We start from the raw sequence: 17,714 nt of genomic DNA, 5'->3' as shown, positions 1-17,714 counted from the left end.
GTTCTGAATACCATGGAAAAGTGTAAATTCTAGGCTAGTGCTCATAATACAGTGCAGGGAGGTGATGCCACTTTGAAGACCCTGAAGCTTGGGGACACAGGAGACACTCAGGACATTTCCCCTTTTTCTTCAATGATCCTGTTAGTGGGGACTAGCATGCGTCTTGCCTGTTGGACAAATGGACCATTGCTCAACAGAAACAGAACCATGGGGGTGGGGTTAGGGGTCAAGAAACATTTTCACAGATTTTAAAAAATTTAAATCAGGGCTGGAGAAGTAGTAGAGCAGGTAGGGTGTTTGCCTTGCACGTGGCCAATCTAGATTCAGTCCTTAGCTTCCCATATTGCCCCCTGAACCAGCCAGAAGTAATTCCTGAGCACAGAGCCAGGAATAGCTCCTCAGAACCAATAGATAACACACACACACTCAAACACTTCTCTGTCCCATCAGCACAAATGGGACCTTGTGTGACTGACTCTCTGCTCTTTAACCAGATGCACAGCAGGGCCCACACGGCATGTCTCAGGCCTACCTCACTGGCTTTGGAGTCTCTGTTTTGAGAAAGAAGAGACCAGGCATCCCCTGGGGTAACATCTGTTTCTGATTTTAGTTCCTCTGAACGCAGGGGCGTATGGCTGGTGGCCCCCCTCATCGCTCGGCTGCCCACATCTGTGCAAGGCAGAGTGCTGAAGGCTGCAGGGGAAGAGTTGGAGAAGGGGCAGCACTTGGGCTCTTCTTCCAAAAAGGAGAGAGACAGACAGAAGCAGAAGAGGTATGTATGGGGTGCAACATAGTCCTCTCTGTGTCAGTAAGGCTTGAGTTCTCTGTCCCAAAACTTTCATATCTTTTAGTTTTGATTTTCTTATTTTATCTTGTTTCATGTCTTATTTTACTCTGTGGGGGCTGGGGTGTTGAGGCCATCTGGCAGTAAGGAATTGGGGAACCAGACCAGACTGTGCTGAGTGGGGCCTGGTCCTCTTAAGCACACCATGTGCAGGGCTGCAGCACAGCCAGTGAGCATGCTAAGAGCAGAATCCAGCTGAGCCCAGGTCAGCCTTGAGCTGTGCAGCCCAGAGGGTTCTGTCCCCTATATTTTGCTTTAATTCATCTCCCATTTTCCTGACTTAATTTTAATATTTTATTTTTTAAATAATATTTTAAATATGCAAATATTAATATTAGGGCCAGAAATGTGGCTCGTCTGGTACAGCATATAACTGAGTTCAGTTCCTGGCACCCTTTACAAATACATACATAATTCTAATATAATTCTATCACATTGGATCCTGAAGTAGTTCCTGTTTTGTTTGTTTATGGGGAACCACAACTGGTATTTGGGGACTATACCAGCATAGAGCTCAGGGATCATTCTCTTTGGTTCACAGTACTTGCGATCTTGCGTAGCTGAGGCTGAGCACACATGTGCTCCAGCCCTTTGAGTCCCCTGCCAGTCCCCTAACTTTGCCACATGAGCCATTTAGAGCTTTTGTTCTGGACCAGACACAAAAGCTTACAAGTCATCAAAAGTTGGGGCTGGAGTGGTGGCACTGCAGTAGGTCGTTTCCCTTGTAAGCAGCTGACCTAGGACGGACCACAGTTCAATCCCCCAGCATCCCCAAAGCCAGGAGCAATTTCTGAGCCTAAAGCCAAGAGAGTAACTCCTGAGTGTCACCAGGTGTCACCCAAAAACCAAAAAAAAAGTCATCAAATGTAGAATATATTCTTTATTTACTTCACATACAACACACACATATGCACACAAACACACACACAGTTTCATATTGTTTAAATCATGAAAACTGGCCAGATTACCAATAAAGAACAACTCACTTTAATGTGGGAGCATGATAACTGATGCACCCCCAAAACCCCAATAATAAAGGGTCTTTTGTTTTTTTCATTTCAACAAATTCTAAAGAAGTCTGTTTCCTGTGCCCCGATTAGTAATTGAGTAGGCTGGCATTTGTTGAGCTCCTTTGAGGTGCCAGCCCTGCTGTCCATCCCCTCACACATTATGAACTTTACGGATCTCTTACTAGGGCCGGAGCAATGACGTAGGGGTAGGGCATTTGCCTTGCACATACTGATCTAGGACTGACTGTGGTTCAATTCCCTGGCGTCCCATATGGTCCCCCAAGCCAGAAGCAATTTCTGAGAGCATAACCGGGAATAACCCCTGAGGGTCACCAGGTATGGCACAAAAACAAAAACAAAAACAAAAAAAAGAAGAAGAAGAAGCTCTCACTTATAATGTGTGGCAGGCACCCACATTGTACCTGTGTTAGAGATAGGAAATCAAGACCCTAACCAGCTCAGGAAAATTCTTGAGGCTGAGCAACAGTGTGGACACAGAGCAGAACCCAGTGTGCATGTCTGGTTCAAGGCCTGCGAATGAATTTCACTTGTTACCCTTCTATCGCATTGTCTCAGTCAGATGCCTTTACTCAGTCAGTTCTCCAGAGTTGCTCAACTCAAGGGTGATGAGACACACTTTTCCTCTCCCACGGGGTGGGGATGGGGGACCCATAGCATCATGGAGCTTGTGTCATGCCCAGATATGTGACTGTCAGAGGAACCCCTGGAGTGTGTGTCTGGACCCCTGTCTGATTTTGGGAAACTTGCCTTTCTAAGGTAGCACTTAATTCTTTTTTAAACTATTATTATCATTGTTTAGGTAAGACCATTATAAGAATGTTCAGGTTTACAGTTTTGATGTAACACGAGTCACACACCTTCTCCACCACCAAAGTGGCCAAGCCCTCCAACACTGGGCAATGCTGACTTGTTGGTCCGAGCTATTCGCTGATCATCAGAGATGGGCATTGATTTCAAGTTGCCAGTCTGCAATGCAGAGCCTGAAGAGGCAAAGCTGAGGGTCCTGCTTGAGTCTGTCATTGGAGGACTCGCTTAGCTCCAGGGGATCAGCTTAGCTCTACTAATCAATCCCCGTGGCATGGTTTTGAGTAAAGCCCTGGAAAACCAAACAAGTTCAACCAACGAGTCAGAGGGGTAGGATGAGAGTGTGCAGAAGAGAGAGAGTTGCACTTAGTTCACCACTCTTCTAAATCCAATTTTCTGATGTAAACACAATTTCTGCTCTTCCTGCTCTCTGCCTAGCTCACGGGGGTATGGACGAAATCCTTCGAGGGCAAAAGAGCATATTAAATTATTAAAAAGCATTACAGTAGCTTTGATTTTATTAGTTGAGAATGGATTTAACTTTGTAAGTAGACTTGGCTATTTACCTCTCCCTTCCCTTTGCTAATGGCCCAAAAAATGAACACAAATAACCTCAGGGCCGGACTTACAGTTACCCAGGAAGTGATGGTTCGTTCTTCCCAACCAAGTATGACCCCTGCCTTCCATCTGCAGCATGTCTCTGTTGAGTCAGCAACCTTTCCTCTCCCTGGTCCTGACCTGCCTCAAGGGGCAAGATGAACAACGGGAGGGTCTCCTGACATCTCTTCAGAATCAAGTCAATCAGGTAAAGTATGAGAGAATGTTGAGCACGTATTTTCCTCTCAGTGTGTACATTTATTTTCCTCTCAAAAAAGGCACAGCCTGTTATGCTTCGGTGCTGGAAGAAACAGCCTGTGCCTTGTCCTTCCACCCATTCCAGTCACCCCAGAGCTTCTGCTCTATAATATTACTCTGTTTCCACTCTGTAGTGTCTATGGCTGATCAGAGAAACTATTTGGCCATTGCATGAACTACAATAGATCTGGTTATTCATTTCTGGTTCTATATTCAGGGCTCAGTCTTGGTGGCTTATTGAGCCATACGAAGTGCCAGGGACCAAACTTATCCAACCATACTAATGTGGTAGTTATGTTCCTCCATTGGGAAGTTGATGCATGTGTAGAGAATACAAAGCAGGCTCTGTTTCCATTAGAGTTCTCCCAGGCAGGTTCTGTTTGGGGCCTTTACAATCTGTTTCAAGGAGAAACGTGTGGCAGAGAAGTTGGGATAAAGGCCAGCCAGTAGAGGGCAGTAGCTGATAGAAGTGGGCTGCACTGTAGAGAGCTGAGCGAGGGGCCATGAATGGGGACACTTAGATGATTTGTTTCTCCTGCCTCTGGACACAAACCAAACCATTGACTCTCTATGCCACAGCTAGAGCAAGCCTCATTTCATGTTAGCCTGAATCATTCAGGACTCAATGTAATGTGTTTTCTCTCTCTCTCTCTCTCTCTCTCTCTCTCTCTCTCTCTCTCTCTCTCTCTCTCTCTCTCTCTCTCTCTCTCTCTCTCTCTCTCTCTCTCTCTCTCTCTCATTCTCTCTCTCTCATTCTCTCTCTCATTTTCTCTCTCTCTCCCATTTTAAACTTTATTTAAACACCCTGGCTTATAAAATTGTTCAAGCATTAAATGTTCCAACTACAATCCCACCCCTAGAGTCATCTTCCCTCTACCATTGTCCCCAGTTTTCCACCCACCTCCAAGTCTGCCTTCTTATCATACACAAAGTAATTTAATTTTTATTGCTTTCTACAACAAAATAGCTCATAGAATTATTGGAAAATATTTAGTAAAAGAACATCTGTGAAGTTTGTTGATCTAACAGTGGGGTCGTTAAAGTCATTGTCCGAGGGTTTTCCAAGCTTCTGTGCTATTTTCCTATCTAATTTGTTAAGTTTCTACTGGGCTGTCAGTATTGTGAAATTTGGAGGTGTCCCATGGTTGCATATGTGGCTGCATGCTCTAGGATCTGTAGAACTGGGATGATAAATTTTAGCTTAGCTTGCAGCTCTTCTGAGATTAGACCTGAATCTGCGCTGTTGTTTACAAGGATATGGGATATGGATGTGCTGCTGGGGTTTCTGGCAGTACAGGGATTGGGCGTGGAAGACCTCTCTCACCCAGAGAAGACACCAGAATTTTCAGCCTGAAAACTATGTACCTGGAATTTTCATTCACTTGGTGTCTTTGCAGATTAGTGTGACACAGTGAAATTGGACTGTTTATATGGAAGCAACTGTGGTGTGTGTGTGGCTGCTCGGACTTCAGCAGGACAGAGACCTGTCCTCATCCCAAGGAGGTCCCAGAACTTTCAGCCCAATAATCAATGTGTCCCATGAGTTTTAGGTGCTAGGCCTTTATCTCTTCTGAGATTAGTGGTAAAGCTGAGCTGTTGCTTACGTGACAGTGACTATGAGATGTGATATGGCCCTGGAGCTTGTCCATGTCTCTTACCAGATCTAAAATCAGGTATATATGGCATTCACACCCATCTCTGCCTTGTTTCCCTGGTCTTTGTTGCCAGAGCCCTACCCGAACCTACCCCACTTTGCAGAGCAGCGAGTGCTGATGTTTGGAAAACTTGCCAAGCAGATTCTCATTTCAGCATCTTTGTATTTTTTTTCTTCCTTCACCTGGAAAGGGTCCCATCTCTCTCCCCATACCCCAAACTCTAGCATGGCTGCTCTTGCTTCTTGGAGTCTGATCAGACAGTAACACTTTAAGGGAGACAGAACCTACTTGATCACCCAGACAGCACCATAGTCCTTCCCAATCCCCTTGTCCTGATTCCAGAAGCTTATTTTCATGTGTTCTGCTACCAGATTATAAGTGGATTTTGTTGGCTGCCTGTTGACCCTAAGCAGAGATTTGAATCTTCTGTTGTTGTTTTGACACTACACACAGCAGTGTTTGGTAGCACAGTGCTTGGGAGACCATGTAGTGCGGGGGATGAATAAATTCAAATATGTACCAAGGTACTTAAGCAGGGGAAATAATCTTTGAATTGCATTTCCTTAGATTCTAAGTAACTGGAGAGAAGAGCGCTACCAAGATGACATTAAAGCAAGGCAGATGATGCACGAAGCACTGCAGCTCCGCCTGAATTTGGTAAGAGATCTTTCTGGAACTTTCCCTGCTAAACATTCACCTGGATGGGAAAATTACTGCAGCCTCTCGCTACACTGCATCAGCCTCTATTATTAAGTGAAGCCTTCTTCCTTTCACTCACTGCCTTCCCATTTCTGGAAAATTTTCTCTTCCTGGCCACTGTTCTTCCTGTCTGGTCCAACATTGGAGATGGTGGTCAGTATTTTAGGTGCTGGTTTGCCCTGTAGTCCCTCTCCCTACCCAGGGGTTCCTGCCTTTACAGTTTGTGCTGAAATTGCATTGGTGGAATCTGTGCTGTCACTTGGCTCCACAGACACTGATTCCCCCCAACAACCCCCAGAGTTTAGACCCCAGTCATTTGGAATCAATAGCATATGCCATTTCCACATGAGGATTATTTTCTTCTATATTTATTTTGAATAAACCTTAAAAACACCAATTGTAGAGAGAGACAGACAAAACAGGGTCTAGGATGCTTGCTTTGTACTCCTCTGATCCTTCTTTGGATCCCTAGAACCCCATGTGGTTCCCCAAACACCACCATGAGTGATCCCTAAGCACAGAGCCAGGACTCAGCCCTGAATATTATTGGGTATAACCCCAAAATCATGCAAAACATTTGATTTAACATTAGGAATCACACTTGCCATCTTCAAGGAACCAAGGGGCAGCGGCAGGGATCCAACTCCAGGCCTCCCCTTTGTCAGGCTCATGTTTTTTCACTTGAGAAAATTCTGACCCCAAAAGCATCCTATAAATCAGAATTGTCTCCAGCTTCATACCGCCCTGACCACATTGTAGATCCCACAGACGGCGAGGCCTTACAGGCATATAAAATTTACCCCCACCAATTGGCCTGGTTTTTCCCCTTGGATCAGCCCCAGATAGATGTTTATGCACTGGCCTTGCATGGGGCAGCTGGTTGACAATTGCTGTACTTGACAGAGGTGTCCTGGCACCTCATCTCTTGCCTGTCCTAACTTCCCTATTGCTAAACACTTCCATGGGTGACAGAAAGAAGGCCTTGCTTTGGTAGTGATTAAGTAAAAGAGATCTGCAAAGAACATCACTTTGACCCATTCCAGTTTATCATTTTTTTTCAATTTATTTATTTATTGGTTTGGAGGCTACAACCAGCGATGCTCAGGTTACTCCTGGCCCTGTGCTCAGAAATCACTCCTGGCAAGCTCAGGGGACCATAACGGATGCCGGGAATTAAACCGGGTTTGTTCCGGGTTGACTGCATACAAGACAAATGCCTTATCAGCCCACTATTTCTCCGGCCTTCTCTTTATCATTATTTCTATTATTATTATCTCACAGAATTAACCCTAGAGTCTCATGTGTGGGAGGCAGAAAGAGATATTTCTTATATTGAATTTGCCTTAATTATGTGCCCACAACTGGATATTCTCCTCACTTTCTTTGTTTTGTTTTTTTTTTTTAATTATTTTGGCTTTTGTGCCACACATGGAGGTGATCAGGACTTACTCCTACTGTGGTGGTGGTCATATCTGGTCCTGGGATCAATCTGGGTTAGCAGTGTGCAAGGCAGTGCCTTAACCCCCAAAGAGATCATGTCTTACTATTCTCTGGCTCCTTACCACTTTATTTTAATCACTAAATTCCCACGCTGAAGGGATCCACCCTATTCCAAAGAAAAAGTTTCAACTATATTGCTGGGTGAAAAAAAAAAAAGGTATAAACTAAGCTAACTAACTCAGAAGTTAAACTAATTCACAAGTTCCCAAACTTATTTTGCCTATCAGCCCCCATATTTAAGAACAAAAAAATAAATCTGCGCCCTGCCGGGGAATCTGCTTCCTTTAAACAAATTAAGTTTCTCTCATTTTCACAGAGGCTTCTTTTGCCCATGCAACCTCTCAAGATTACTGCACCACCTATCTTACACAGTAGTGAGGGCACTCACTTTGGGAAACATCAAAAAGGAGCATTGCTTCCATTTGTTTTGTTTATTTGGCTTCTGGACCACACCCAGCCATGCTCAGGGTTACTCCTAATTCTGCACTCAGGAATCACTCCTGGTGATGCTCAGAGAACCATTTGAAATGCCAGGGATAAAACCCAGGTCAGCCACATGTGAGGCAATCCCACTGTACTGTCTCTCCATCTCCTCTTACATTGTCTTTGTTTTAACTCATCCAGGTTGGCTACCAAACAGTGGCACGTGCCACACACTCATTGTCCCTCTCTGTCGCCACGACAGGTGGGCGGGATGTTCGACACTGTGCAGAGGAGCAGCCAATGGACCACAGACTGGGCCCTTCTGCTACTACAGATCATCACTTCTGGCACTGTTGACATGCACACCACCAAGTAGGTCATGATGCCACTTGCCCTCTCCCCAACTCCCCATGCCTTCCACGACCTGGTAACCTGGTCTCAGGGTCAACCATGCACTCAGTCACAACTTCTTTTGTCTTTGACACCAGGGAAAGTTCTAGGTCTGCCATCGAAACTGAGCATTTGCTCAGTTCACAGAGGTTCTCGAGGGTTGGGGTGAGGTGACGGCGGGTCTCTGCTCTCCCCCCCTCAGTGAACTATTCACCACAGTCCTGGACATGCTGGGCGTGCTCATCAATGGGACCCTCGCCTCGGACCTCTCCAGCACCTCTCCGGGCGGGTCTGAGGAGAACAAGCGTGCTTACATGAATCTAGTGAAAAAGTTAAAAGTAAGTTTTCTGTCTCCCCAGAATCAGGAACTTGGACTGACTGTTGATTTTCTGTTTCACCTGCCCCTCACTGAATGTTTTTTACTGCAGCCAACTTAGCTTGGTGTTGCTTTTTGCCAGTTACTAAATTACAGCATGAGGATGTATTTTTTTTTAATTTTATCTTAGACACCATAAGATAATATCTTAATACTGTCATTGGCAGGGCTTCTGCATAAAACCTTTCAGCACGCCCTCTCCATCAGCATTTCCACTTCCCTCTACTACTGTATGATGTCCTCCCATGCATCCATACCCACCTCTCTCCCACCATGAAGAGCAGTTCTTGGTTTCTGATGCCTTTAGTCTTCACTGTTTCCTTATTATGTTTCTGTGAATCCCACATAGGACAGATTGTTCTGTCTGTCTGCACTTCACAATCTCTGGATCCATCCACATAGCAGATTACATAATAGGGTTCTTTCTTAAAGTTGAACAGTATTTCATGGTATGTATATACACCATAGGTTCTTCATATTCTGTTCTCAGACAAGATTTTTCTTTCCCTTTTTTAAAACTCTGCTTCACAGCACTATTTTTTTTTTTTGGTCTTTTTTTTTCCTATGGAACTCTAGCAACTTATCAAACATACCCCTACACACAACCACACTAGAGTTTAAAATAATATTGATTCATTTGGTTAACTTCTGATACAACCTTAGAAATCAATTCTACATGGCCCACATGGAGCAAACGTATTTGATGACTTTTCAAATAACAGCAAAACAACCACTGGGTTACCTTGTGGTCTGGCTGTGGGTTCCGGCCCAAGCTCTGCGCTGCGCTCCTGTGCTCCAAATGTAGATGCTCCCCTGGATTTCTGTCATTTCAGCACTGTGCTGTCTCTTGAGTAATGTGGGTGCCTTCATGTGTGTGCTATTTTCTGCTAAACAGAAGAAGTGAAACATCCTCAGAACCCTAATAGGAGCTGTGGGCCGGACCGTGTTCCAGGCTCCAGAACACAACAGCTTGAAACAAGGAAATGTCTCATAGGGAACTTCCTTCCTTGTTAACTTTTGCCTTCATTGTCATTTCTGCACTCACTTCTCTCTCTCTCTCTCTCTCTCTCTCTCTCTCTCTCTCTCTCTCTCTCTCTCTTCTCTCTCTCTTCTTTCTCTCTCTCTCTCGCATCTCTATCTCCCCTCTCTCACAGAAAGAGCTGGGAGATAAGCGCTCGGAGAGCATCGACAAAGTCCGGCAGCTGCTCCCGCTGCCCAAGCAGACATGTGACATCATCACGTGTGAGCCCATGGGGTCTCTGATTGACACCAAGGGGAACAAAATTGCTGGCTTTGACTCCATAGATAAGAAACAGGCAAGTGAATGTTTTCCCCATCTGTGTAAACATTTAAATGCACAAGAATGAAATACACATACACATAAACACACACAGTATCTCAATTTTTATTTTTATTTTTTTTTTGGGGGGGGCACACCTGGTGGCACTTAGGGGTTACTTCTGGCTCTGCTCAGAAATTGCTCATGGCAGGCTCAGAGGACCATATGGGATGCTGGAAATGAACCTAGGTCCATCCCAGGTCAGCCACATGCAAGGCAAATACCCTACCACTGTGCTATCTCTCTGGCCTCTTGATTTTTCTTTAAGGTATATTTTGAGCCAAACACTATTATTCTATAAATAGGAAATGTCTGTTTTGGGCCACACCAGTCAGTGATCATATGAAGGGTATTGAACCTAGGGATCACCCACTTGCAAGGAAAGCAAATTATTATCTATTGTATTCCAGCACCTAAACTGGAAATACCTTGTTGGTTTGGTCGGTTCTGGTTTTCATTTGTTTTGTAATTTTGTTGTTCTTCTTGATTCTTTGGGCCACATATGGTGATGCTTAAGGCTTACTCTATGTTCAGGAATCATTCCTGGTAGGCTCTGGGAGATGATATCTGTTGTCAGAAATTGAACTCCTGTCCTATCCACAATACTGTCTCTTGTCCCCGATAAGATATTGGTCAAAATAAAAGTTATTATTATAAAAAAGATATATTTTTAAAGATCACTAGCTACAACTTTTATTTTAATGAGTTTCCAAGCCCACCAGAAACAGAATTAATTTTAAAAGAGTTTTAAAAAAAGATAAAGACAAGCTGTGATTTTTATATATGAGTTGGCAAGAATATGTTGATGTAAGACAAGTGAGACTTTTCTCTAAGCATGTCATATCAGAGACTCACAGTCCTGAGGACTCTTAGGCCCCTGTGGTGAATCCCAGTATTTGGGTTCTTGTCAATGGAGTTAGAAGCCAACTGTAATTTGACTCAAGCTTTGCTTTTTCTTAAAAATAAATTCTAGAGCTAGAGTAGTTCTGGGTAAGGTGCTTGGCCTTACACGCAGCAGGTCCAGTTTCTATCCCTGCAACCCATATGGTACATTGAGCACTGCCAGTTATGGCCAACCATTTATCCCCCCACCCCCCAAAAAAAACAAGCACCCAATAAATTTTGAAGGTATATAATGGAGTATAATTTAAGACAAGGAGGTCAACTTTTCAACGTTCTATTAGAAGTTTGTTCTCAGGGGCCGGAAAGATAGCATGGAAGTAGGGTGTTTGCCTCGCATGCAGAAGGACGGGGGTTTGAATCCCAGCATCCCATATGATCCCCTGAGCCTGCCAGGAGCAATTTCTGAGCATAGAGCCCAGGAGTAAACCCTGAGCCCTGCCGGGTGTGACCCCTCCCCCCCAAATCAAAACAAAACAAAAAGTTTGTTCTCCAAAAAAGTAAAAGTGAGTCAACTGCATTTTACAGTAAAATAAGGTAAACTCTCTGGTGTTGAGACCTGAGCCAGGCACATAAAGACCTAAAGATGAAGGGCAGAAGAGATGCCCCAGTGCTAAACGATATCCTGATGGCCAGTCAGTGGACTGACCTAGGCTTCCTGGGGGCTCACATGCTGCTGTTCCCTGCAGGGCCTGCAGGTGTCCACAAGGCAGAAGGTCTCCCCTTGGGATCTGTTTGAGGGCCAAAAGAACCCAGCGCTGTCCTGGGCCTGGTTTGGGACTGTCCGCGTGGACCGCAAGGTGGTCAAGTATGAGGAGCAGCATCAGCTTCTACTCTACCACACGCACCCCATGCCCAGGCCCCGCAGCTACTACCTCGAGCCACTGCCACTGCCTCCCGAGGAGGAAGAAGAGGAGGAGGAGCCTTCCTCCCCCGTGTCTCAGGAACCCGAGCGCAAGTCTGCTGAGCTATCAGATCAGGGCAAGGCCACCACCGATGAGGAGAAGAAAACCAGGGGCCGGAAGCGCAAGGCCAAGTCGGGCTCCAGAGCAGATGTAAGTTGGAGCCCATCTGGACCCCAAAAGCATTCCCCAAACTATGGACAAGAGGCAGGAAGGCTCACTCAGGGCCCAACACAAGCAGTGCATCTGGTGTCTCCCACTTTCCCTCTCCCACATTTTTCTGATATGTCATGTGTATCCTAGGATAGCTGCTATGTTCTCAGTAGGTTGGTAAATATAAAGTTCAGATTTGACCCCTCCCAGGAATGGGCGGGGTCTTGCAGGTAAGGTCACACATAATATCTGGTTCCCAAGACCCCTCCCAGAAATGGGTGGGTCTCAGGTAGCTACACCTAAATCCAGGGTCTCAGATAGGTACACCTACACTGGATGTTCTTCCCACTAAGGCGGCCACTGAGATATGTCCTTTGTTAGTCTCCTTCTTTGTCATTTCTGGCTTTCTTGGGAGATAGAGTCCATTTCATGGATTTGAGCTGGTTGTACTTTCTGCCTTACTGACCTCAAGGACCATTCTCTTGGAAGAAGACATGTATCTTTCATTGAGATGGCAGTTTAAAAGTCATGTCATCGAACTAACACATTGTAACTTGGTAAATCCAACTGGCAGACACTAGAGAACAAGGGGCAGGTTTTCTCGAAAATTCTCAGGTTTTGTGATAGAAGAAATGTGATGACCTTTTGTAGCTCTTGTTCCATTCCAAGGCCCAAGTACATCTTCCTGCTCAGTAACCTGGTGGATGTATCATTCCAGAAATGATTGCCTTCCCTTTGAAGACCTCATGAAGGCAAAGCAGTGACCTTTAGAATTTTTCTGCTACCATTCCTTTGTATTGAAGTGGGGTAATCAGTAAGAGATCCTGGAGCTTTCAGATGTCCTAGTCTGTCCTCCACTAGGAGAACATGTTATATTCCTCTGCAGATGTAAAAGTCTATATTAAACCACCTCATTTTCTGGTGTACCTATAGAGGGCTCTGGTTAATGGTTGCAAGAGGTCTGAGTACTGGGGGGTGTTGTGACTGACCCTGGCAATCCTTGAACACCACAGTGTGTGATCTCCTGACAGCAAGTTTTTTTTCAAGTGTCAGTTTTCTGAAGAACTGGGGGTCTTTCTAGAACATTTCCACAATAGTCTCAAGATATTGGGTAGTTCTGAGGTCAACTGGGAATCTAATGGCCCCAAGTGCTCTGGGGTGGGTTGTCTGCGGCTTGGGTTGTGTCTGTGGAGCCATGGATTAACCATTGGCTCCTAGTCATGGGAGGATACCCAGTGGGCAGCTCTTGTGCTGAGAAGCCTGTGTGAGCCTTAGGACCTTCTCTCCCTCTCTTTTCACCCCAATGCAGGAGCACCCTCAGAGCAGCCTGTATAGAGTGCCTCCCAACTACTCGCCCATCTCCTCACAGATGGTGCCCCATCCACAGTCCACCTTGTGGGGCTACAACCTCATGGGGCAGCCACCGCAGCCTGGCTTCTTCCTGCAGAGCCCCTCTCTGACTCCAGGTACGTGGGTCCCCCAAACACTACCACCACCACCACCACCATCCAAACTCAATGGTTCCCTGGCCTTCCCACCTTTGAAACTCTGCATTCCAGGAGGCTTTTCTTCATTAAGAAACTTCTGTATGAAAGTGGCATCTGGGCTCTGTATGAGAAGGAAATGAGCCAGAGATTTAAGAAAATCTAAGCACTCAGGGCAGGTAGGAATGATAGTATAGTGGGGAAGGTCCTTGCCTTGTATGCAACTGACCCAAGTTTGATCTCTGACTGCCCAATATGGTCCCCCAAGCCTTCCAGGGGTGATTGCTGAGTGTAGAGCCAGGAATAGCCCTTGAGCATTGCTGGGGTGGTCTGAAAAATAATAAAAAAAAATCTAAGCTCTCTTGAAACCAGAGTGATACAGTTACAATGAGTAGGGTGCTTGCCTTGCTCACAGCAGACCAAGGTTTGATCTCCAGCATCCTACTGAGTCCCCAAGTCCTACCAGGAGCGATTCCTGAGTGCAGAACCAGGAATAATCCCTGAGCATTGTAGGTATGGCCCCTCTTCCAAAAAAAATTTTATATATATGTATGTATGTATATATATATATATATATATATATAAAGTTCTCAAAATTTCCTTTTTGTAACTGGAGATATAGGCCTTGATCACACATTTTCAGAGATTCTATAACATTGCACATGTAGCTGTTGCCCAGTGGATTTTACATTGACTCATAAAGGGTCTCAGAAATTTGGTTCAACTGAAAGATTGAGTTATCAGTGTAGGAGACTACTAATCAAATGATAAGGGCTCTGATTGATTATTTTTTATTTTTATTTGGGGACCATACCCTGCAGTGTTCAGGGATCTCTCCTAGCAAAGCTGGGAGACCATATATATGGGGTGTCGGGTCCTGAACCTAAGTAGATACCTGTAAGGAAAGTGTCGTAATCCCAATACTATCTCTCTGATCTTGAGGTTCTGATCATAATGATACTTTGATTGAACCCCAGGTAGACGTTTTGTCCACAATGAAGATTTTCTAAATGAAAAAAAAATCTTTTACTTAGAAATGAAGCTTCTTCCACAGTGACAGCTTGCCCTTTTAGTACAGTTGTGTTGGACTATGCCAGTGTTGGGCAACCTTCTTTTTCAACTGAGTCAAATCTCGCCAAAATCACGATTGTTATTTCTTTTGAGAGCCACATTTTTAAAACCGAAAATACATAGGATGGTACACTGATTTTAGTTTCAATAAGTTTTTATTGAGAATATTCTGCATGCACGTATCCACATAGGTCGGGAGGATACAAATAACATTGTTGGGGCTGCACACAGGCACGCACTGACAGAGGCTAGGACTGCGCAGAGTCCTGACTCCTGGAATGGCGGCCTGGCACACAGAAGAGCCGCATTCAAAAGTGTCAAGAGCCACATGTGGCTCGCAAGCCGCGCCTTGCCGACTCTGGGACTATGCCAATCAGACACAGAAGTTCCTCCTATGCATGACCATGAGTCAGTTGGAAATGGCTCGAGCAGCCAAGGGCAGGAAATGGTGGTGCTGAGATCCTAGCCAGAAAGTTTCCTGTGTCTACTCCATCCTCTTTTGCTCAGCCAGGGGCCAAGTGTAACTGGTCTCAAAGATCAGGCTGGGCTGGTTTCAGTCCACACTCTTCTTTTTTTGTTTTGTTTTTCTTTGAGGGGGCTACACCCATTGATACTCAAGGATTACCTCTCACTCTGAGCTTAGGTGTCACTTCTAATGGTTCTTGGGGAACCATATGGGCTGCCTGGAATTTAACCCAAGTTGGCTGTGTGCAAGGCAAGTACCCTCCCTACTGCACTATCATTTCAGGCCTCCTCTGCTCATATACACTCCTACTGGAAAGTCTTGATCAGGCCTCTCAACTAGAATCTTTACTGGCACCCTTCAATAAAATGTGCTGTGTTTTGTTATGGATCAGTTTCCACTTTGGGTGCCCCCTAAAGGACTTAATCCATAGGCACCATAATCTAATCTCTCTCACACACACTCATAATTCTGTAGGCCTATGTAGATTCTGATGAGTTTTTTCTTTTCCAACCCTTAGGTCTAACCTGTGATTTTTCTCTGCTTCCCACTCAGGGTTTTTTCTTTCTTTCTTTCTTTCTGAGGGGGAGCTTCCCCCTGCAGTGTTCATAGGCTACTCCCAACTTTGTGCTCAGGAGACTGTGTAGTGCTAGGGATCAAACTCAGACTTCCCACATGCCAACCATGCCCCCAACCTTCAGCCTGTCGAATTCTCTCTGGCCTGGCCTCAGCCTTCCTGGCAGGTCTCCTCAGATCTCACATACTAGCTACCTTCCTGCCTCGGGCAGCCTTGGTCAGATGTCCCATTCTCAGCCCTTTACTGAGCACCATGTTTTTGGTGCATTCTCACTTGCTGTTCTCCACAGCAGGTTGGCCTAAGTCCTGGTTCTGTGCTGCCTTCTCTAGCAGATCAACTCTGTGAAGCCAGGCATGTCTCATGCAAGCTCCCAAGACTTCTGTCCACTCACAAGAAGTGAGAACCACAACTTCGCCCCATCACACCAGCCCAGGGGATGACACTGACTGGTCACTTGTAATGTGCACAGTCTATGGTTGAGTGACACTGCCTGATGTAGCCTGAGACTGTCATGGCCTCTTAAAAGTAGGTTGTAGAGTGGCTGGAGTGATAGTATAGCAGTTAGGGCACTGTGAAAGAAACCTCAGGTTTCAAAACCAGGATCTGGAGAGATATATGTCTGGAAGCAAACGTCAATGCAAGGAATAATCCACACAGTGCCATACACACAGCCAATTTGGGTTCAATTATCCCTTCCAAGCTCCATCAGCAGTGATCCTTGAGTGCAAGAGCCAGGTGTAACCCCTGAGCACTGTTGGGTGTGGCCCCAAAACAAACCAAAAGCAGCTCATTGAGTGAATGAGTGTTGCCTAAAGGGCATGTGTGCCTGGTGGCAGTTACAGAAAGCAGTGCTCAGCTACCTCCTCTATCCAGTTGCCAGGTCCTTAGGAAATCTTCAGTGCTTATAGATGTTCTAGGTGTGGAGGCTGGAGACAAGGACAGTCCCTGGCCTCTGGACCTGGAATAGCCCCTGTGCATGGTGGGGCGGTGCCACATTTGCAATCAGCTTGGGATGTGATGTTTGGAAGGAGGAATACAGGCGTCTTCACAGAAGGAGGAGTGTTGGGGTCTGTGTGGAAAGAGGAATGTTGAAGTTTGCATGGAACAAAGGTATTGGGATCTGCATGGAAAGTGTGTGTCAGGATCTGTGTGGAAGAAGTAGAGTAGTAGAAGTAGTCTGTGAACGGAGGAGTGTCCATTGCTATCCCACAGTACAAGCCCTTCCTCTCTGCCTTGCAGGTGGCTCCAGGCTGGACCCCACAGGCCCCTTTGTGCCTACGAACACCAAACAGGCCCTGTCCAACATGTTGCAGCGACGCTCCGGAGCCGTGCTGCAGCCACCCACCCTGCACGCCCTCAGCTCACAGCAGCAACTGCTGCAGATGAAGCTCCTGCAGCAGCAGCAGCGGCTTCTCCGGCAGGCACAGGCACGGCCCTTCCAGCAGGTGGGTCCTCCTGGGCTGGAAAAAGACTGCATCCTCGAGTTCTCAGCCCTGTGCTTCCATACATCTGCATGTGCTTGTCCCTGTGATACCTGTGTCCTCTGTCCTCTGTTACCTACCATGTCCTCTGCCTTCTGTCTTTATTTGGGGGTTTGTTTTTGACTCACACTCATCTACCCTAAGGATTACCCCTGGCTCTGTACTTAGGGATCACTCTTAAGAAGCTCAGGGGCCAATTTTCAGAACACAGAATTGAATCCAGGTTGATTGGATTACCTGGCATGCAAGGCAAATGCCTACCTGCTTATCACTCTGACCACCCCTGTCCCCTTATTTTCTTTAACTTGGTGCTTTTGAGATGACAGTCATTGTTTAGCAAACTCTGTGCGAGGCCACATTAAGCCTCAATTCCTGGATATATCTGAGCACAGTAACTAGGAAGTGGAAGATGAAGCAATGGCTCTCTGTGGTCTCTAGATTTTTCTCTATTTCTGACTCTTCTAAAACTGCCACACACCATCCTGAGGAAGGAGAGAACAGTGATGGGCTGCTAACATAAGTAGAGTTCTTACTCTTTGCCATGGCACTCAGAAGTTCTTAAAGATTATCCAGTGTCTTGGGTTCCACAGTACCAGCTCCCCAATCACTGTGTACATTTTTTAATTCCCCAGGAAAGTATTTTTATATATACCTCGTGTCACAGTACTAGCTAGATTCCAGCAGAAAACACAGAACTTTCAAACTAGCAAGACATTGCGATTGATGCTCAATGTTTGGACTACATTTCTAGGCAGAGCCCCAGGATC

At 45.6% G+C, this 17,714-nt stretch overlaps 1 protein-coding gene across 1 annotated transcript in view; it reads left to right on the top strand.

The window, feature by feature from the left end:
• Positions 1 to 17,714, top strand: part of MED12L (mediator complex subunit 12L) — a 294,127-nt gene that overhangs the window by 253,009 nt on the left and 23,404 nt on the right. Inside the window, 9 exon segments of the mRNA XM_049785377.1 lie at positions 611 to 772; positions 3,373 to 3,484; positions 5,757 to 5,846; positions 8,074 to 8,183; positions 8,404 to 8,539; positions 9,732 to 9,893; positions 11,506 to 11,871; positions 13,181 to 13,337; positions 16,706 to 16,911. Of these exon segments, the coding sequence (XP_049641334.1) occupies positions 611 to 772; positions 3,373 to 3,484; positions 5,757 to 5,846; positions 8,074 to 8,183; positions 8,404 to 8,539; positions 9,732 to 9,893; positions 11,506 to 11,871; positions 13,181 to 13,337; positions 16,706 to 16,911 (1,501 nt within the window).

This window comes from Suncus etruscus, chromosome 13 (assembly GCF_024139225.1).
Source record: "Suncus etruscus isolate mSunEtr1 chromosome 13, mSunEtr1.pri.cur, whole genome shotgun sequence".
Classification (NCBI taxonomy): domain Eukaryota; kingdom Metazoa; phylum Chordata; class Mammalia; order Eulipotyphla; family Soricidae; genus Suncus; species Suncus etruscus.
Note: the sequence above shows the minus strand (reverse complement) of the source record. Positions and strands in the feature narration are given on the sequence as shown.